At 40.8% G+C, this 23,606-nt stretch overlaps 1 protein-coding gene across 1 annotated transcript in view; it reads left to right on the top strand.

Moving 5' to 3' along the window:
- Positions 1 to 22,677, top strand: part of LOC137261994 (uncharacterized) — a 38,549-nt gene extending 15,872 nt beyond the window's left edge. The window contains exons 3-7 of the mRNA XM_067799797.1: positions 9,556 to 9,698; positions 17,190 to 17,292; positions 17,848 to 17,884; positions 20,527 to 20,658; positions 22,517 to 22,677. Coding sequence (XP_067655898.1) covers positions 9,556 to 9,698; positions 17,190 to 17,292; positions 17,848 to 17,884; positions 20,527 to 20,658; positions 22,517 to 22,557 — 456 coding nt within the window. The 3' untranslated portion in view covers positions 22,558 to 22,677. The remainder of the gene's footprint in view (positions 1 to 9,555; positions 9,699 to 17,189; positions 17,293 to 17,847; positions 17,885 to 20,526; positions 20,659 to 22,516) is intronic.
- Positions 22,678 to 23,606: the final 929 nt, after the last annotated feature.

Below are 23,606 nucleotides of genomic sequence, written 5' to 3'. Positions count from 1 at the left end.
TGTTTCAAAGATGTTAAACATCTCGCTTTTCAGATTAAATTCTTACATGGGATAACAAAGTCCAAAAAGGGAGCTTTGAAAAATTAAACTAGTAGATTCTGACATATGCAATTTTTCTACTGATCTACAGGAAACGATATGCCATGTATTCTGGAACTGTAACAAAATCATGACATTTTGGAATAAGCTTGCGATCTTGATTAATACATACATCAACTTAGAAATCAAAATATAAAAATATCTGTTTTGGTGTGGTGCTTCACAAGCCAAAAGTATACTAAACCATTTTCTTGCAGAAAACAAAATTGTAGAAGATACAATGCTGAGGAAAATGTTGAAAATAATTTGTTTCCTTTCACCCCACATCTCTATCATTGACAATTCAAGCACCCTTCAGAAGCTGGTATGTGTCAACTCATTTTACTTGTATCATGTTCCTGTTACTGAACAGCCAAGTGCTTGAGGCTTCAGCTCGTCACGCCAGGTTCTATCCCCCACATGGCTAGTGTCTGCAGGACCCGTTTCTGGTGTCCCTCCAACCCCAGTGATATTGCTGGTTTGACACCATACTCAATCCCTCACTTCTGTTTCAAGAATTAATATGTTTGTATATGTTTATCTTCATTTTCTCCCTGAAGATACACAATTGAAACATATAGGAGAAGATCGGCGTTGCATTGTGTTATTATTTCGGAAACTACTTGGTATATATCTTCTACTGTGCGCTCATATATATATGAGATCTTTGATATAGATATATATATATATATATATATATATTTGTGTGTGTGTGCGCGTGCGTGTGTGTGCGTGCGTGTGTGTATGAGATATGTATGTATGTGTGTGTGCACGCGTGTGTATGTATGAGATATGTGTGTGTGTGTGTGTGTGTGTGTGTGTGAACTATGGAAATTAGTAGAAGAGGACCAGATAGAAATGATTCAAAGATCTCATACACACAGCTTGAGACGAGAAACGATCGGCATATCTAAAGCAAAAAGGGTCAGGGAAATGATTGGCCGATCTAATTCACATGGGACCAGGTTGGAAATGATTGACAGAGATATCATACTCAAAGGGTGAGACACCAAGGGTCAAGAAATGATTGACAGAGATATCATACGCAAAGGGTGAGACACCAAGGGTCAAGAAATGATTGACAGAGATATCATACTCAAAGGGTGAGACACCAAGGGTCAAGAAATGATTGACAGAGATATCTTACTCAAAGGGTGAGACACCAATGGTCAAGAAATGATTGACAGAGATATCTTACTCAAAGGGTGAGACACCAAGGGTCAAGAAATGATTGACAGAGATATCTTACTCAAAGGGTGAGACACCAATGGTCAAGAAATGATTGACAGAGATATCATACGCAAAGGGTGAGACACCAAGGGTCAAGAAAATGATTGACATATCTAATACTGAACGAGTGCGATGGGAAATGATTAACGTGTCAATTAACTGACAGATTTCACGTAAAAGGAATTAGACAGGACATGATTGACAGATTTCGTGCACAAAAAAGAATACTGTGTGTAACTGACGATCGTTATGAAACGAAGAAGCCTCGCAGGAAATGTCCAGGTTTGTCTGAAGACTCAAACAGAAAATAGTCCTGACTGCACTGGGACAAACAGAGTGGCAACAACTGTCCCGAACACCTGTCTCATTGCAACACACAGCTTGCCTGGAGTGAGATTCCCGACTGATAACACCGCGACAAAAGGGCCACGCAGTAGGGAATACATATGGCTATCTTGTACTGATATTGCAAAGTGACGAGCATGGCTGACAAATATGCAGTGTGGGGGACTTGGCAAGTTCAGAAATGAGCCCCGAATCTGTATGCCATTGGTTATTTGTAATCGTTAATCAGCAATATAAACTGTAGAGCCCAGCTGACGACACATGCAGCTCAACACATCAACAGACAGGTGCCCGACACAGCATGTTTGCTCTCTCTATGGCTTTCTGAAGGTCCGCTGAGTCAAACACTGCTATTTGTCTTTCTCACTTGGTGATTTGATTAAACCCTAGTGCTTAGAGCTCCGTTGTTATCCCCGTCACATATTGACGTGGCAGAAAATCTTCCATACCTGGGATTTTACAATATGTTAATTTCCATCTGTCCAAAGTTTACAGTTATAGTCGCATGCACAATTGTCTACTCAAAACTCAAGCCAATTATACTATGATTGTTTTAGTGTTGTCAACGGGGTGCCTGTGGTCATCGGCTCGGGGTGAATTAGCTCATGATTAAGATGAACATTACGTTGACAAAGACAAATGAATACGTTGATGAAGACGAAGGCATAGTTTAGTTGTTCAAACGTCTTTAGTTTGTTTCACAAGACATGACAAACCGGAATGCCTGTCTCCACACTCACATCTCACGTCCAGTATAGATGTGAGCATACATATATAGTTTTTAACAACAACAGACAGGCAAAGATTCGACAATGGGCAGTTAGAGAAACTAATAGCACTTCCATCTACAGTTGATGTGATGACATACACAGCCAAGGGGGATGACCAATAAAGGCCATAAATGTCCTATACAGTAATTAATGGAAGTGACAAAGAGGAGCAAGGTAGCCCTCAAAACAATGTACTCTGCGGTAGTGATAAAGATCAAGACTGCAGATTGAATAATAATAACTAAATATCATATAGCCTGGCTACATAGTTTTTGGTCTGTAGAAATATTTGGACATGGTTGTCCTGAAGTAGACACTATAACAATGCTTTACACTACCATAATCACTGATATTGAATTACGTTCTGGTGCAGCTCGTGTAGCAGTGTATTCACGTCGTATCGGCATCATGTTCCTCCTACACCGACGCATATGTAGTATTGGGGATCAGCGGTATTAGGGATATACAGATAGTGATGCTGTCATTAGTGGCTTGCACCATCACACTACCCTACCCTTGCTTTCCCATTGCCCTTCCCTTGCCCTACGTTTGCCTATTCGTTGCTCTACCATTGTTCAACCCCGGCCCTTGCACATTGCTTTAACACATGCACTAAACCATTGCCCTTCCTCTAGCCTTCGTAAGACTTGGACTTGCACCACATTGTACTGGTGCTAACCTTTATTCTTGAACTAAACATTAGCTTTACCCTTATCTTCGGCCTTAGTCTTAGTCTTACGTTGACACGGTCACTGACCCTTACCCTAATGTCAAATTCTGAATCTGAATTTAATTAGTCAGCGTTAGTCATTTCACGTCAACATCTTGGGCATTACTCAACTTTGTCTCACTCCTCCTCTGAGCGTTCTCAGCACCTGAAGTCACATAGCAACGACTGGTCATCATTGAGGACGGAATCTTGCGGAAGGTTAAATGTCAAGGATTTAAGAAAGTAAAAAATACCAAGCACCTATTTATGTAAAAGGACTTTTATTCCCTTGGCAAATCTGAAACTTTGATATTTTGACGAGAAGTCAAACGTAATCGTATCAGGTATCTCCTCTTAATGCAATTTTCTGTACATTTTGACAACATATGTCAGTTCTGAAACATACTTTTCGATATCGGCCATGAGTAAGTGACAATGACCGATGTTAAGGAAGATAGGTTGAAACAAAATACCGCATGACAATAGCAAAAACATCCACGACAACTAATCGAAAACCACACAACTTCGCACACAAGATAATTCTTCAATTTTTTTCTGCTTCTTATCATCGTTAAGTTGCCATCAGACATAACTCTATTTCTTCATTCCATTTCGACTTACAGCTTCAACGAACAAGACTCATTTCTATGTTATCTTCTGTAAGCTGCTTACATAAATTCATCCGGTATCCTGCTTCTTTCCAGCCAAGGAGGCAGCGGTGGCGGAGTCGCCAACGGCAAACTGCAATTTGCCATGGAGAGTTGCTTCCCTTTGGCTCAACAGAAACGTATGATGAAAGACCAACACCAGTTCGCCAGACCGTGTGTGTAGGTTTATCATCAGCATACTCGTGTTTGTGAGCTGCCCTTAAGTGGTAAACGTCTCATACCAGCATCACTTACTCATATGTCACGATGACACACGGCGATGACACATAGGGACAATACATGGTGATGATACAATGACAGGCGGTATAATGACACATGCTATACACTCACTATACAGTCTCCAAAAACAGAAACACATGGGTAATATTGAGAATATTGGGCTAATGTAGCTACGTCAAAAACAATGCAAATATTTCTTTCGAAAGCGTCGTCTTTGTATGAATGTAAACACCTTAAGACGTGACAGTTTTACCCCTTTTCCTTGTTTTAGAAGCGTTTGAAGAAATATTCGCCAGAAAATACAGAATGCAAAATGCACGTGCATACTGGCTAGAAAGCACGTGCTATAGATCACTATGAAAAGGCAAAGGCTGGTTTTAATTTTGTCATTCGTGTTTGCTTGTACAAGAGGAAATCACCAAGTCACACCGTGTGCCACAGGCCGCCTTGAAGATGGGGAGTCGCAGTGTGCATTTCAACGTTCATTTGAGCACCATACCTCGCCTTTGGGATCGTTTCCTGCATACCAATTCCGCCCAATAATCGCCCGAGAAACGCCCGTCCAAGACTTACCATCCAAGCCCAGAACCACCAAACCACGGCTGGGTGTTGAGCCATCGTCTTGCCACAGCCGTGGAGACTGCACGAGGCATCTCTGGTTTCAGATGACTTTGCTACGAGAATGTATTATCTGTAAATTGTACTATTGATTAAGTCTTAATTATTATTGGGTAACAATGTTTAGAGTTTTGAGTGATAGTTAATATGGGTCACATTTCGTATCATAAATGTTCAGTGCTGTTAGTATTTTATCGGCAGGCCTTTAAGGTAGTTCTCTAGAGTTACCTCCTTTGAAAATGTTTTGCTGTGGTAAACACGAGACTACGAGAAAGTTCTAAGTTAATGGCGATGGTCCTATTGTGCTGGAATGTTCAGGAATCAGCATATAAAAGCTGGTTATTGTGTTGGACACAGTCACACACATAGACTAACTGGAGTACATCATTCAGCTAACATCAAACTGCCTCTCCGTCAGCGCTTGACCTACATAACCGCTGTCTGACCGCTCGCTGTGTTACATTCAGTATAACTGTTTCTCACTCTCAAATCAAGACTCTGGTGAGTTGACGTTAAATTTGTGACCTAATACTTTCGATCTGACGCAGTTGCATTGTACATGAAACCTCTATTGTGAATCATTGTTTCTTGATCTCTGCTCAGTGCAAAATAATTGAATATTTCAGACTTGTCAGTTTTATATTTTGCTAGCTCTGGGGGGATTTCTTATATCCTTTGTTACGGCAGTTTTTTAACCATAACAAATGTCCTTCCCAACTGTCAGGAATCTATTGCATGAAGCAGGGATTCGACTAAGAAGGCCAGATGTCGGCCCTGAATTCAGAGACTCCCATCTGCGTAATCGTTTGCGTCGTAAATTTTGGAACTTGAACTTTAGAAACCGGAGGCGGGTCTGGTTTAATGATGGACTACCCATATCACTACAACATATATACATCATTTAACAGTTCTGTCAAATGTAAGAGCAAATATTTCACATATATATCAATGTATTGTGATACTAGTAGTTTAAATAATTCACCCATTGCTTGCACAATGTGTGGCTGCACTTGTACATAGTGACCTACATCAAGCACACTCTTGTGAAACGTGATTCGTGAAACGCTTTCAGGCCTCTGTCTTTGAAATACTTCACCTACCGCTTGTGAGAATTGTGACTACAAATTTCCCTCAAATTAAACCAATATCTTCAAATCGATGATGATGGCCTCATACCTGATTATCCCACGACGTGTTTTCTGGTACATTGACAACTCACATTGTTTTGTTTCAAAGATGTCCTAGCTGTACACAGTTTACATGCTAATGGCGTTCTACCAGTACATAGTTGACTCATTATGACGTGCTAGTGGAACATAGTGTACATGCTAATGACGCCCTAGTGGTACATAGTGTACATGCTAATGACGTTCTAGTGATACATAGTGTACATTCTAATGACGTCCTAGTGGTACATAGTGTACATGTCCTAATGGTTCATAGTGTACATGCTAATGACGTCCTAGTGGTACATAGTGTACATGCTTATGACGTTCCAGTGGTACATAGTGTGCATTCTAATGACGTCCTAGTGGTACATAGTCAACATGCTAATGACGTTCTAGTGGTACATAGTGTACATGCTAAGGACGTTCTAGCGGTACACAGTGTACATTCTAATGACGTCCTAGTGGTACATAGTGTACATTCTAATGACGTCCTAGTGGTACACACTGTACATGCTAAAGACATCCTAGTGGTACATAGTGTACATTCTAATGACGTCCTAGTGGTACAGAGTCTACATGCTAATGGCGTCCTAGTGGTACATAGTTTACTCAAATTGACGTTTTAGGGGTGCTTGGTTCACTCATAAATGACGCTCTGGTCGCACATAGCTTTCTCGCTACTGACGTTATGGTTTTTCGCATCTTATTCACCAATGACTTTCCAGCTCTGCATAGTCTACTCGTCAACGATGTTCCAGTTGTACATCATATAAATACCAATGAATTAACCAGTTGTGCAGAGTATATAGGTTACTCACCAATGAAATTTCCATCGATTTCTATCTTAAACTCCTAGTGAAACCTTTTTGCCATCTAATACAAAATATATTGAAATTGACCAGAAATCCTCTCTCTAATCAAACGAAAACCTGTTGACTATAATATGAAGATACATCTGTATCCAGTGTGTAAACATGGACCACATAGCCGGTACACCTTTAATCACGGTTTCCATTTCACAAATGTCTTTTTCTGTCAGCTTACGATGCGGGTCAAGAGAATATAATCGCATCCTAAAGCAATCTACAGAATGAAACATTCTGCGAGACAAAGAAGATATCCTGTGTACAAAACTTTGCTTAACTTGTACCGAGGAATGGGAATGACAGGGGTATTTTTCAAACAACGTAGATCTATAGGCGTCAACCTAGATATATCAGAGTTGCATTAGGTAACACTTGTATATCAAACATGCATTGGGTGACACTTGTATATCAGACATGCATTGGGTGACACTTGTATATCAGACATGCATTGGGTGACACTTGTATATCAGACATGCATTGGATGACACATGTATATCAGACATGCATTGGGTGACACTTGTGTATCAGACATGCATTAGGTGACACTTGTATATCAGACATGCATTGGGTGACACTTGTACATCAGACATGCATTGGGTGACACTTATCTATCAGACATGCATTCGGTGACACTTGTGTATCAGACATGCATTAGGTGACACTTGTATATCAGACATGCATTGGGTGACACTTGTACATCAGACATGCATTGGATGACACATGTATATCAGACATGCATTGGGTGACACTTGTGTATCAGACATGCATTAGGTGACACTTGTATATCAGACATGCATTGGGTGACACTTGTACATCAGACATGCATTGGGTGACACTTATCTATCAGACATGCATTCGGTGACACTTGCATATCAAACATGCATTAGGTGACACTTGTATATCAGACATGCATTGGGTGACACTTGTATATCAGACATGCATTGGGTGACACTTGTATATCAGACATGCATTGGGTGCCACTTCTATATCAAAACATGCATTAGGTGACACTTGTATATCAAAAATGCATTGGGTGACACTTGCATATCAGACATGCATTGGGTGACACTTGTATATCAGACATGCATTGGGTGACACTTGTATATCAGACATGCATTGGGTGACACTTGTATATCAGACATGCATTAGGTGACACTTGTATATCAAACATGCATTGGGTGACACTTGTATATCAGACATGCATTAGGTGATACTTGTATATCAGACATGCATTGGGTGCCACCTCCATATCAAAACATGCATTAGGTGACACTTGTATATCAAAAATGCATTGGGTGACACTTGCATATCAGACATGCATTGGGTGACACTTGTATATCAGACATGCATTGGGTGACACTTGTATATCAGACATGCATTGGGTGACACTTGTATATCAGACATGCATTAGGTGACACTTGTATATCAGACATGCATTGGGTGACACTTGTATATCAAACATGCATTAGGTGACACTTGTATATCAAAAATGCATTGGGTGACACTTGTATATCAGACATGCATTGGGTGACACTTGTATATCAGACATGCGTTGGGTGCCACCTCTATATCAAAACATGCATTGGGTGACACTTGTATATCAGACATGCATTGGGTGACACTTGTTTATCAGACATGCATTGGGTGACACTTGTATATCAGACATGCATTGGGTGACACTTGTATATCAGACATGCATTAGGTGACACTTGTATATCAAACATACATTGGGTGACACTTGTATATCAGACATGCATTAGGTGCCACTTGTATATCAGACATGCATTGGATGCTACCTCTATATCAAAACATGCATTGGGTGACACTTGTATATCAAAAATGCATTGGGTGACACTTGTATATCAGACATGCATTGGGTGACACTTGCATATCAGACATGCATTGGGTGACACTTGTATATCAGACATGCATTAGGTGACACTTGTATATCAGACATGCATTGTGTGACACTTGCATATCAGACATGCATTGGGTGACACTTGTATATCAAACATGCTTTGAGTGACACTTGTATATCAGACATGCATTGGGTGACACTTGTATATCAAACATGCATGGGTGACACTTGTATATCAGACATGCATTGGGTGACACTTGTATATCAGATATACATCAGGTGACATATTTGTTTGTTTATCAGCAAATTCCAGCGGTCTGTAAATAATGTAATCCCGACCAGATAGCAATCATTATAATGAGCATACATCTACGCAATAACATGAATACGATGGTCAGCGACCACCTGACCACTTAAGACAGAGGTAGCTGAAGGCCAGTTCTCGCCCTGATCTTAACGGCTTGGAATACAAACTGGACACGATCCCTAAACCAAGAGGCGCATACCTCTTTGTCAGAAGTGGTGGAGATGTAAAACCTGCTTTACATGTTTTATAGTCATTGCAGCCTTCCAGGAACAGGGGAAGGAATGTATTACCTCTGCAACAGTCACTGTGTTTCCTAATTTCACCATTTAATCTGTCTTACTGAGCAATCGATCGTCATACAAGTCAATCAGCTGACAATGACTGATAAAGGCTGATTGATCGGCATCCCAAGAAGGTGACATCAAACTGAGGGAACGTTAAATTTAGATACGTTACAATCCAGAAAAGATTCGGGGTTTCTATTCTAGGACAATGAAAGGTGGTCTCATGTCCGCTTCATTGTAGCCAGTTGGTGTGAGTGATCCAGTCACTTCACTCAGCAAACTGTGGAACTGGGTAAGCGGCGCGAGAAACTCTTCTAACTCGATAATGGTCATCAGCACACAGCACGTGGCGCGGGGGTGAGGCTGGGACGCAGGAGGACACAATAGCTCAGCTCGACAACTGTCTTTACGGTATTAACCATTTGTGTTTGCAGAACTTAAAGCAGATATGGAAATGGTCGTGGGTGTGTGGTTTCCTATTGGTCAGAAATATCTTTGAAAGTCAGGATGGGCGCGTGTATCTTGGCAGACCTTCACCACAGTTGAACACGAGGGAGCTTGATTCGTCCGTTGCAAGGTAAGTGATGCTACTGTCATTCATGCTGTAGAAAGACTGTGTTGTCATTTCGTAACACGTTGGCGGCAGTGCAAATCTGTCAATATTAAACGACTGACAGAAAAGGCAAAAATGGAAATATAAAGTGTTCTAGCTCCAAACAAGTCTTATTATGAAGAACCACACACAATCTGTTCTATTTCCAGATAGGAATTCAATCTGTAATTTGTTATTAACTAACCTGTCGGACACTGAACACCGTGCCTGATAGCAATAGAGCAATGCAATAATCACGTTGTCAGTACAAGAATATGCCTAAAATGCGAAAAAAACAACGTTGTTAAGATGTCAGTATCATATTCCGAATGTTCAGGTTACATAAACTGACTACTGGATTGTGTAGGCTCTACTCCTGAGAACCTGAAGATCGTGGTTAGATTTGATCTTCAGTCACCCATGCTTGTCGTAAGAGGCGACTGACGCGATCAGGTGGTCAGGGTGTCATCGCATTCCACTTGCCTAGACCGATGCTGATTCTGTCGATCACTGGATTGTCTGGTCCAGACTCAATTATTTACAGACCGCCGCCATATAGCTGGGATATTGCTAACTGAGAAGAAGGTTAATAGTTACAATTTACAAGATTGGCAGTTTTACAGTTCCTGTTGTTGTGTGAGGCAGTGCATCATTCAGTACAATGTAAGGCTAAATAATCTGACAACGAATGGTGTGGATTTACAACTTCTTTTAGATGTTTTCCCATCATTGTTTTATAAGTGGCTTACAGTCAATAATATCAGGTATATCTAACCCTCCTCGATGCACAAAGACCACATCCATTGCATAAACATACTATATAGTCTCTTCAAACTCTGTACGTCAAAATACATCACATGCGGGCGCGGTGGGCCAGCTGTCTAAGGCGCCAGGCTTACTGACCGTACGAGCTCGGAGGTACCAGGATGGTGGTGGTGGTGTTAAAAAAAACCCTTGGAGTCAACTTTGCATGCAAACTCTTTCAGTGTTGTCACAACCCCAAGTGTGCAGTACACAACCCCGTGCACTTGAAAGAATCCGTTGGTAGATGACCAGATGGTGGCCACACGAATACCTGCAAACACCTAGTTGCGGGTACAGCAACGTGCGGTAAACTTGGACAAAGTACTGTGACTATGTGTCCCAGTCCACCCAGCTGTGAATGGGTACCCCGTAATGATAAGAATGCCACAATAACTCGGTGCGCCTAGTAGGCTGCAAGAGTTGTATGGTCCCCAGGGAGTTGAAATTGAAAATACGATGTGCCGTTGTGATGGACTTCCAATGATCGAGGGAAAAACATAGCGCCCTTGAGCAGTTGAACTGGCGACCTGGATATCGGCGCTATACAAATGTCTTGTATGATATGATATGATATGATATGATATGATATGATATGATATGATATGATAATAACTTAATACCCATGATATCTGTATATTTCAATCAGTAATACTATCTCACTGGCTCCCTGGACATGCTATATATTTTGCTTGTTATCACAGGATGTCATTCACCTGATGAAGGGGTAAGGAGAAGCCCAGAAATGTCTTGTTGTAAATATTACAAAGTTGTAAATCCATACCATTTGTTGTCGTATTACCTACCAACTTCTAAATGTTAATCAAGCATCTGTAAAATGTTCACGCATTAGCCATTTATATGAAGCAAAAAAGTCAATGCATTTTTTGGACGAATTTCTCCTCAAATCCTGATTGTCTTCATTGTCACATGTACATGCCACGTACACCAGGAACCTAGCATCGTGTTATCAAGTACCGCAAAAACAATATCAAATCCTGCAAACACAACATCGCCAGCTGCGCACTTTAAGTCTAAGGAACTGCATGTGCAGAATGAAACGAGATATCGGAAGAAACAAGACAAATATTCTGTTCAAATAGTCATGGTGGGAAAGGCCATGGACCTAGTACTTTACAATGTAAGATAATTTTAAATTCACGTTGCATGTGAAATCCGTAGATAACTGCGTTTAGGTTCTAGATCTCAGTATTAAGCAAAAACACCAGCTGGAATTGTTGAAACTGTTAGATATATCTCTGCTTCCAGTATTGTGACTTTCACCAGCCATATCAACTAGTACTGTTTACCAACACTGGCAATAGGCAATACTTCCCTGCAAGGGAATTCAGCGAGGTTGAAATGGCAGTACTTTCAGAATGTTTCATAAAATAAATGAAACTTGTTCTATGAGGGATTTGTGTTCATGTCAAAAGAAGTTGTAACAATTATAATGGTGACCATGAGAAACAAAAGTGACAGAGCTGCCAATGTTAACATTGATTCATCGATAAACCAAGTTGCGAAAATACTGTGATCACCTTAAACAACTGTATTTCAGTAACTGTATTCATAAGGTACTCAGTACGGAGAAAAATCAGTTTAGGTTTTGAAACAAAATGTTATTTACCATCACTACTGCACAGTAATGACCTGAGATAGGTAACCAGCTATCAATAGATAGTCGTAAACCTGACACCTACAGTAACCAGCCATCAATAGATAGTCGTAACCCTGACACCTACAGTAACCAGCCATCAATGGATAGTCGTAAACCTGACACCTACAGTAACCAGTCATCAATACATAGTCGTAAACCTGACACCTACAGTCACCAGTCATCAATAGATAGTCGTAACCCTGACACCTACAGTAACCAGTCATCAATAGATAGTCGTACCCTGACTCCTACAGTACCCAGTCATCAATAGATAGTCGTAAACCTGACACCTACAGTCACCAGTCATCAATAGGTAGTCGTAACCCTGACACCTACAGTAACCAGTCATCAATAGATAGTCGTAACCCTGACGCCTACAGTAACCAGTCATCAATAGATAGTCGTAAACCTGACACCTACAGTACCCAGTCATCAATAGATAGTCGTAACCCTGACGCCTACAGTACCCAGCCATCAATAGATAGTCGTAACCCTGACACCTACAGTAACCAATCATCAACAGAAACAGTTCATGGAAGTCAGAGAATAATGTTTTTCATCCTTCACCATATATTGAAAATGTGGGACAACCAGCTTCTACATTTTAGACAAAACAAAATTGTACTAAAGACATACTCCTGTTTAATCCAAAGGGCAAGCAAAACACTTCAGTAGGGCCACAGTTCCACAATATGGATGAAGAAAGTACACGATTACACGACTGAATCATATCAACATGTCAGGGGAAACCATACTTATGGAGAATACACAATCGCTTCACGTCTGTTTGCGTTTTCGATCTTCGGAATCAAATGATTTTCCATAGTTGACAAGGCCGCAAATACCAGTCTTTACGACCATTTGAATAAATATCTTTTCACACTCGGTTAGGATGAACTGACAACAGTTTGTCCTTCGCATATGTTGATTCACTCTTCACAAGAGAAACCCACAGGACATGATGAGAATCTTTTCTTTAATAATGAAATTTGCAATATTTTCGATCGGACGACGCTAGAAGCATACCAATCAACTGGTGTAATGCATAAACACGGCCGTTTTAAACACGTGTAGCCTCATGTACACATTACACGAATATGTCAAATGGAACCATGTGCAGCCCTTATGAATGTGAACAGTCAAACCACAGTCAACATTTGGACACACATGTATCGACTTACTGGAAGTAGGAAACGGCCGAGACTGAATGCTGCCAATTACAACATCGCTGCAGGACGCCTTAAACCTGGAGAGTCCCAAGCCGCAGTTGCACGTCATCAGGCAGCATATTTCCTTAAGTGGATCGGTACACTACTCACAGTTCAACCCAAGGTCGCCCGGGAAATAGTTGACAAAGATTGCTACATTCGGGTCTTTTATCTACGTAATTGTCATGCCACTGCCACAGAGACTGCAGGGTATGCGCGTGCTATCAGACGGGTATCGTACTAAACAATCAGGTATCGTAGGCGACTAGTGCGAACAGCACCCCGGAGACTGGCATGTATTATTATATTACTATATTTGTATGAAGATGACTCTTACATTGATCACCATTCCTTTCCTAACCGATGTCAAAATGACCTTCTTGCACTAATGTACGTTCCACAATTCAACAGAACCGGTGGCCTAAGTGTAATGAGCCATAATTATCCTGTACACAGAGATATCTGTCTGTTGGCTTCGCGGAATCTGACAACAAATCACCGTACCGTCCAAGGTTTTCAGTGACACCTTCTTCTGAGGACCAAACCACAGAGGGCGTTGTTACATCAACACTACAGAACATAGGGCTCCGGTCACTTCATCTGTAATTCCAGTCCAATGTCTCATGGTTATACAGACCCCTACATCATGACAATTTCAGCATTTGTGGTATTATATTATCATTGTCTAAAGCTGATGTATTTAGTGAGTGTTAACTATTCAAATATTCCAACAACATATCTGCACTAATATCGGTGAGGCACGTATATCATCACACACTTTGTATTCACTTCACTTCAAGTTATTTCAAAGCTATGAAACGAGTTCTCTCTAATATGTAGCTGCTAATTTTAAATGAAGTACACGTGTAGTTTGTGACTGGCATATCCATTGCTAAGTTATTTAAAAATCAGTAAGACAGAATTTACATTTCCTGTCAATTCTACATAACCCCAGGCCTCCTGTTCAGTATTATTGCTTTATCAATCATAGTCTTCACTTGCTTCACTTGTGGCTCTTAGCAGATCGAGAATTCCAGCATGGAAGACGATGCTACTTCTACAGATGTATCAATACTGACGTTCGTCTTGTCAGTACAAGTGTTAGGTGTAGGTTACACCTGTCAGAAGACAATGCAGAACTCCTCAAGTCGGTACTCGTTCAACTCATGACGATTAGAAACTGTTTGTTCAGATTGTATACAGATTGTGCCAGTATTGAAGTAGTTGATCAAATTCTGTTTTGCTGTGAGCTAGTTCACGATCAGGGACGGGTAACGAACAATGATTTATCCGACTTGTAGCATTGTGAGATAGATGCATCTTCAACTATGGAAGTATCAGTACACAGCCATCAGTCATCACGTGGCTGTTTAAGGAAATGGATGTCAGCTAAGCAAGTGACCTTTGACTTGCTATTTCACCAGCAATGCTATCAAACATGCGTATACAGCAGTATCCAGCGCTAGATGTGTCGTGTCCGTAACACATATACTCTTTACACATTTACTGTAAGAAAGTGAAGTTTGCTTAAACGTTTACTTTAGCGAATGAAATGTCATTACATGCAAAAACAAATGTTTTAAGGTGTGGTAAAAGTCAACAGTCCATAAAAAGGTGATATGAGCCAAAACATAAGATGGAGTTCACAAGTAGGTTTCAAGGTCAGTGTGTCCATCATCTGCACTGATGCAGATTTGGTAGCTTCACCTGACGGAGGCCACTACACATGGACACAACTCCTGGGGAAGATTGTCCATGTCCGAGTAACGCTATCGTTCCTGTTGCAGCACTGGTGGACACTTCGGATGACGTCGTACACGCCTTACACAATGTTGGGATGGAAAATGGTGAAACATATAATTGCTGATTTTATTAATTTTCTCGATTGAGGAAGAGCGCAAGAATGTCAGACCAACAGGCATAATGTTACAATTCCTTACTTTATTACGATTTCTTTCTTCCTCTTTTTCTTTTTGTGGCCTCTTTTGCTAACACGATACTCGGAGACTGTAAAATGCAAGAAATGGATTTATTCTGCTCATTTCAGGGGTTTTCACTGGAATTTTCACATCAATGTCAATATTGCTCGCACGTTCCACACATCGAGGTTTGATAAAGATAAAAATACGAAGTTATAATTAGCAAATATCTCCTCCCACCCTAACTATTACTAAGCTGAGCCGCTAGATTGCTTTTCAAGCATGTTCGTATTTCTCGTTATACGTGCCTATCACTCGTTATATGTGACTACCTCTCACTGGTCTGGCCAACAAGCTTCCTGGACTGGCCAAAGCAAGCATAGCGCCTGGAGCTACATCATTGTGAGAGCACGGCGCAATGACGACTCGAAGTGTTTACTTGTCAAATGTCGAATGAGATCTGTCAAGTATGTGAGTCTTTGAATAATTCATCCGGTTTGTCGTCAGTTGTGTTCGAACGTACTACTTGCGATGAATTCTATCACTTGCTTGTGTCAAAAATAATTTGGTATGCGGTTGAAACGGTAACTGTTGCCACAGTTTTTCATTTCCATTCCGGTTTCTACACGTACTTTAGTCTGTGTTTAGCTTCATAATGGCCTTTCGGCGCTTGAGCAGAAGAATGACGAGTGTATCCATCTGTTTCACACGCTGACCCATGCAATGGCTCACAAAGACGAGCAGCCTCACTCGTCATTCGGATCTAGTCGACAGTGTTCGTTAGTGAATAAACTACCTGCACAACACAAGCAATAATGTAAACGACTCTCCGACTGCAGTTTGGCTTGATTGGTTGATTAGTAATGACAGTCGAGGTACGTCATTTTATGATGAGGAATTTCACTCTCAAATCAACATCAAAGGTGACACAAGAGCGAAGTACTATAAACGTAATGGCTCACAACACGAGTAAGTGGTGATCAGACTCGCTGACTTGACTGAAACGTGCTATTCTATAGATTGGTGCTCATACTGTTGATCACTGGATTGTCTGGTCTAAACTGGGTTATTTACAGACCACCAACAGCATATATATAAAAGACAAAATTAGACTGGGATCACAAGGTTGTACGTGTGCGCTTTAAACGTAAGTAATTATGTTTGAAGAACACTTTGAATATAAACGTTAAACAGATGGAATCGTGAGTTTCGGGATTTTATTGCTCTAAATAAGAGAAGAAACATTTACCATAACAGCCTGAGGAATCTTATAGACAGGAAATCGTGGACATGTGCAACAAGTGTACAGACAATTACCTGGCGTTAACTGCAAGTAACACCAAACAAATAATAACAGACGTATCCTGACTTATCCAAAAATCCTGAAGTTTCTCCTGTGTCCTATGCCAACACGGATATCATTACATATAGCTAGGGATGGTAACCAACATCAAACTAAACTGAACTATAAACAGCGCCTGTATTTTCTACGTAAAGTGACACGTTTTAATGGTATTGGGAACTCAGAAGTTAAAAACGCAGAAATTGGTAGTATTGTTACCAATGTAGAATTTGACTGTCGATCGTTTATCAACGAGAAATGTTCACAGCACAAAATTTCATGTAAACTCTCCTACATATTACACTCTGAGTATAAATGTTTACCATCTAACCGATGGTAACAGCTTCGAAAACTAAGATCAATTAGTTCAATAAAAATTATTCCATCAAGTACAGGTTTTTGTCTTGTCTTTGTCAAAGATGTTTGTCGTGAAGGATGCTTATCGTATGGATAACGTTGTGTGTAATTTGCCTGTCTTAGTAATAAAGAGTATTATGGATGAACAACCTGTCACAGGGTGTAGTTGATGCTGTCCTTTTATTTTAGGCTACAGACTGGTGCTACTGGAAAGATGAAGCAGGGAGTCTACTGGGTGGTAGTCATGTTGGGAGTAGGTGTCCTAGCTGACACTCTTGCAGTTCACAGGCCAGTAAGTAGACAACAGATAGACAAGCAGACCAAAACACAGAACACGTGAAGATACAAAAAGTAAAGAAAGACACGTGCAGGCCAGTAAGAAGAATAGGTGTCTATAAAGACCAGTAAGTCAAAAAAAGGACACGTTTAGATACAGACTTGTATATACAGATAACACGTATATATACAAATTACTGAGTAGGACACGTTTATATGCAGATCAGTAAACAGGACATGTGTACATGCATACCAGCAACAAGGACACGTGTAGATAGAGACCAGTAAGTAGTACACGTGTAGATAGAGACCAGTAAGTAGTACACGTGTAGATAGAGACCAGTAAGTAGTACACGTGTATGTGCTGATCAGTAAGTTGGGCACGTGTATATAAAGATCAGTGAGTAGAACATGTTTATATAAAGATCAGTAAGTAGGACACATGTATATACAGAGCAGTAAAGTGGTGAGCCTGTTTCCGTCATAAACACGTGACCTTTTTGAAATGCTGGCGTTACGGCTCACTAAGTCATTACATTATTGTTCACTTTGTGATCATGTTACATTGCAGAGCTATGCAGCCAGGGTGAAGGCACAGTATCCCCGGGGTGAGTTGTTCGTGTTTGGGTAATTAGGTAAACAGTCATCAGAAACATACGCTTATATTTTGGATTACACTTTCGGAGGAAAGTACACATTCTAATACGTTTTTTGATTTGGTTCCTTACGGGATTCGAAACCTCACCCTCACTCTGAGTATGTGACCTGCAAGTGTAACCACCAGACCACCTATCTGAGTATGTGACTTGAAAGCGTAACCGCTAGACCACTTATCTGTGCATGTGAGCGTGGAAGTGTAACCACTAGACCACATATCTGTGTATCTGTCTGGTAAGTGTAACCACTAGAGCGCCTATCTGTGTATGAGTGAGTTAATATTTAACGTCACGTCGGCAATATTGCAGCCATATCGTGATATCTGTGTATGTGACTTGTAAGTGTAACCACTAGACCACCTTTCTGAGTATGTGACTTGTACGTGTAACCTATAGATCAACTATCTGTGTATGTTACTTGTAAGTGTGACCACTAGATCACAGAACTGTGTATGCAACCAGTAAGTGTAACCACTAGACCACGTGTCTGGGTATGTGACTTCTCAGTGTAACCACTAGACCACCTATCTATGTATGTGACCTGTAAGTGTAACCACTAGATCACCTATCTGTGTATGTTACCTGTAAGTGTAACCTCTAGACCACCTATCTGTGTATGTTACCTGTAAGTGTAACCTCTAGACCACGTGTCTGGGTATGTGACTTCTCAGTGTAACCACTAGACCACCTATCTATGTATGTGACCTGTAAGTGTAACCACTAGATCACCTATCTGTGTATGTTACCTGTAAGTGTAACCTCTAGACCACCTATCTGTGTATGTTACCTGTAAGTGTAACCTCTAGACCACGTGTCTGGGTATGTGACTTCTCAGTGCAACCACTAGACCACCTATCTATGTATGTGACCTGTAAGTGTAACCACTAGATCACCTATCTGTGTATGTTACCTGTAAGTGTAACCTCTAGACCACCTATCTGTGTATGTTACCTGTAAGTGTAACCTCTAGACCACGTGTCTGGGTATGTGACTTCTCAGTGTAACCACTAGACCACCTATCTATGTATGTGACCTGTAAGTGTAACCACTAGATCACCTATCTGTGTATGTTACCTGTAAGTGTAACCTCTAGACCACGTGTCTGGGTATGTGACTTCTCAGTGTAACCTCTAGACCACCTATCTGTGTATGTTACCTGTAAGTGTAACCTCTAGACCACCTATCTGTGTATGTGACCTGTAAGTGTAACCACTAGACCACCTATCTGTGTATGTTACCTGTAAGGGTAACCTCTAGAACACCTATCTGTTTATGTTACCTGTAAGTGTAACCTCTAGAACACCTGTCTGTGTATATTACCTGTAAGTGTAACCACTAGACCACCTATCTGTGTATGTTACCTGTAAGTGTAACCTCTAGAACACCTATCTGTGTATGTTACCTGTAAGTGTAACCTCTAGACCACCTATCTGTGTATGTTACCTGTAAGTGTAACCTCTAGACCACCTATCTGTGTATATTACCTGTAAGTGTAACCTCTAGACCACCTATCTGTGTATGTTACCTGTAAGTGTAACCTCTAGAACACCTATCTGTGTATGTTACCTGTAAGTGTAACCTCTAGACCACGTATCTGTGTATGTGACCTGTAAGTGTAACCTCTAGAACACCTATCTGTGTATGTGACCTGTAAGTGTAACCACTAGATCACCTATCTGTGTATGTTACCTGTAAGTGTAACCTCTAGACCACCTATCTGTGTATGTTACCTGTAAGTGTAACCTCTAGACCACGTGTCTGGGTATGTGACTTCTCAGTGTAACCTCTAGACCACCCATCTATGTATGTGACCTGTAAGTGTAACCACTAGACCACCTATCTATGTATGTGACCTGTAAGTGTAACCACTAGATCACCTATCTGTGTATGTTACCTGTAAGTGTAACCTCTAGACCACCTATCTGTGTATGTTACCTGTAAGTGTAACCTCTAGACCACGTGTCTGGGTATGTGACTTCTCAGTGTAACCACTAGACCACCTATCTATGTATGTGACCTGTAAGTTTAACCACTAGATCACCTATCTGTGTATGTTACCTGTAAGTGTAACCTCTAGACCACCTATCTGTGTATGTTACCTGTAAGTGTAACCTCTAGACCACGTGTCTGGGTATGTGACTTCTCAGTGTAACCACTAGACCACCTATCTATGTATGTGACCTGTAAGTGTAACCACTAGATCACCTATCTGTGTATGTGACCTGTAAGTGTAACCTCTAGATCACCTATCTGTGTATGTGACCTGTAGGTGTAACACCTAAACCACCTGTCTGTGTACGTGACCTGTAGGTTGAACCACTAGACCGCATATCTGTGTATGTGACTTGTAAGTGTAACCACTAGATCACCTATCTATGTATGTGACCTGTAAGTGTAACCTCTAGATCACCTATCTGTGTATGTTACCTGTAAGTGTAACCTCTAGACCACATAGGAATGTGACCTGTGAGTGTAACCACGAGAACATCTATCTGTCTATGTTACCTGTAAGTGTAACCACTAGACCACGTATCTGTGTATGTGACCTGTAAGTGTCACCACTAGACACCTTGGCCCGTTCGTGTCACCTGCAGGGAGGAGATCCGACCTGGATAACGCCATCAATGCCTTGCCGGAGCAGGAACGTCATGATCTCCCACATGGTAGCGACCCCAACATTGGCGACCAGCTGATGGAGGAGTTCCTCACGTTCCTGACGCTGAAAGGTGAACGATCTCCACTTGACGTTATTGAAATGAGTGCATGCTAATACCTGTGGAAGTGGTGTACAACCTGTCACTGAGGAGCATGATAAACTGCTGATAAACTACTTTCATTTGATACAGCACACGTTACCTCCTATTGATACAGAACATATTACCTCCTACTGATATAGCACATAGCATATGTTACCTCCTACTGATACAGAACATGTTACCCCCTATTGATACAGCACATAGCATGTGTTACCTCCTACTGATACAGAACATGTTACCTCCTATTGATACAGAACATGTTACCTCCTACTGATATAGCACATAGCATGTGTTACCTCCTACTGATACAGAACATGTTACCTCCTACTGATACAGCACAAAGCATGTGTTACCTCCTACTGATACAGAACATGTTACCTCCTATTGATACAGAACATGTTACCTCCTACTGATACAGAACATGTTACCTCCTATTGATACAGCACATAGCATATGTTACCTCCTACTGATACAGAACATGTTACCTCCTACTGATACAGCACATAGCATATGTTACCTCCTACTGATACAGAACATGTCACCTCCTACAGATACAGCACATAGCATATGTTACCTCCTACTGATACAGAACATGTTACCTCCTATTGATACAGAACATAGCATGTGTTACCTCCTACTGATATAGCACATAGCATGTGTTACCTCCTACTGATACAGAACATGTTACCTCCTACTGATACAGAACATAGCATGTGTTACCTCCTACTGATACAGAACATGTTACCTCCTACTGATACAGCACAAAGCATGTGTTACCTCCTACTGATACAGAACATGTTACCTCCTACTGATACAGAACATGTTACCTCCTACTGATACAGAACATGTTACCTCCTATTGATGCAGCACATAGCATATGTTACCTCCTACTTATACAGAACATGTTACCTCCTACTGATACAGAACATGTTACCTCCTACTGATACAGAACATGTTACCTCCTATTGATACAGCACATAACATATGTTACCTCCTACTGATATAGCACATAGCATATGTTACCTCGTACTGATACAGAACATGTTACCTCCTACTGATACAGCACATAGCATATGTTACCTCCTACTGATACAGAACATGTCACCTCCTACTGATACAGCACATGTTATGTCCTATTGATACAGCACATAGCACAAGCTACCTCATATTGATACAAGACATGTAACGTCCTACTGATACAGAACATGTCACCTCCAACTGATACAGCACATATTACCTCCTATTGATACAGCACATAGCACATGTTACCTCATATTGATACGGAACATGTTACCTCCTATTGATACAGCACATGTTACCTCCTATTGATACAGAACATGTTACCTCCGAATGATATAATACATGTTTCCTCCAACTGATCCCTTCATTTTAACACAACGTAGCTGTCACCAGTACTTACACATCCCTTCATTTTAACGCAATGTAGCTGTCCTCTGTAATTGCACACCCCTTCGTTTACCGCCCAAGCTGAACCTGTACACACATACCCAGCTGGAGAACTCACAAGTACTCTTCGTATTTCAATGACATTTCAGTCGATATTGCTACTTTGATATACTCCAATTCTGCTTGACATTTTTTGTCAGAGAGCGCTCTTTTAGTGGAATCGATGTGTGATATCCTCTAACCAGCTGACTTATGTGAAACCTGAGCTGTATTTGTAATTTGAATGAGACTCTTTCCTCTTTTGAAAGACTACAGAGTATTTTGAAGACAAAAGCCTTTGTCTGAAAATAGTTCCCACAGATTGTTGATCTACAGACTGGTGATCATCAGCAGGCAATATGATCCTTCGTTTAACTTTCAGAAACAGGCTTGCTGGATATGTGTCTCCACATGAAACGATGACAGAAAACAACACTGAAGTACTGCACACTGAACCAATTGTTTCTCTTTCGGACAAAATATTGTATCTAAAACCTCAGGCATCGCTGGAACTTTGAATAAACTTGTTCTGTGTTATACTAATGATTGTTGGGTTCCTCTTGCTTGCAATCCTTGACACCATGATCATGTCTGGTGCCACATTTCATTTCTCGCTGGGAAATAATTTCAGAACCTAAAGAATGTTCAAGAATTGAACGACTCAGTAAACGATGGGTTCGAATCAAATTTTGTTGTTTGTGATCGGTAGCACATCCACTGTTCTGCAGTGGATTGTGTTGCTTATCTGTAGTCTGTAATATATGAGCTGATCTGTAGTCAATTCTGTTGAATGTTGTCTGTAGTATATGCGCTGATCTGTAGTGGAAGTGGATTGGTTTGAAGTTTGCCTGTAGTATAAGCTTAGGCTTGTTCTGTAGTGGATTGTGTCCAGCTCTATCCACTGGAGTGACTGGGCGATTTCGCATTGTTTTGGACAATATTTCAGATGTGGGAGGGAAGCCGGAGTGACTGAGTGATTGAGTGAGTAAGTGATTGAGTGTTACATGTCGGATAAATGCCAGAATGTCCTTGCGTGTCCTTCTGTATAGACATGGCCAGATGCCGGAATGAAATTATACAAATTGTACAAATTATACAAAATTTACAAATTATACAAAGTATACAAACGTTCATGTAGATACTGTATACAGATAAAGCAGAGTTCAGCAGTTACATACTGGAGGTGATAGTGAAGCGTACATAAAATACACTGACGGGCACAAGAAAGTATTGAGAGTTTGCGTTCCCTGTAATTGAAAGTTGAAGGAATTTTGTTACAGGTTAAATGAAAGGTAAAACACAACTTTGCAGATTCTGATACCTTTCCGTGTGCACTTACCTAAACAAATCATCAAAAATGCCAATTCAACCTATAAAGTTGAAATAAACCGCTATGAAAAAGGCACGCGAAATCGCGATTCACAGCCTGCCCGGAGTATGAGGCCGTGAACAGTAGTCTAATCTTGGTTGTG

The sequence above is a fragment of the Haliotis asinina genome, chromosome 14, assembly GCF_037392515.1.
Source record: "Haliotis asinina isolate JCU_RB_2024 chromosome 14, JCU_Hal_asi_v2, whole genome shotgun sequence".
NCBI lineage: Eukaryota > Metazoa > Mollusca > Gastropoda > Lepetellida > Haliotidae > Haliotis > Haliotis asinina.
The sequence above is the reverse complement of the archived record's forward strand: the minus strand, read 5'-3'. Positions and strand labels throughout refer to the sequence as shown.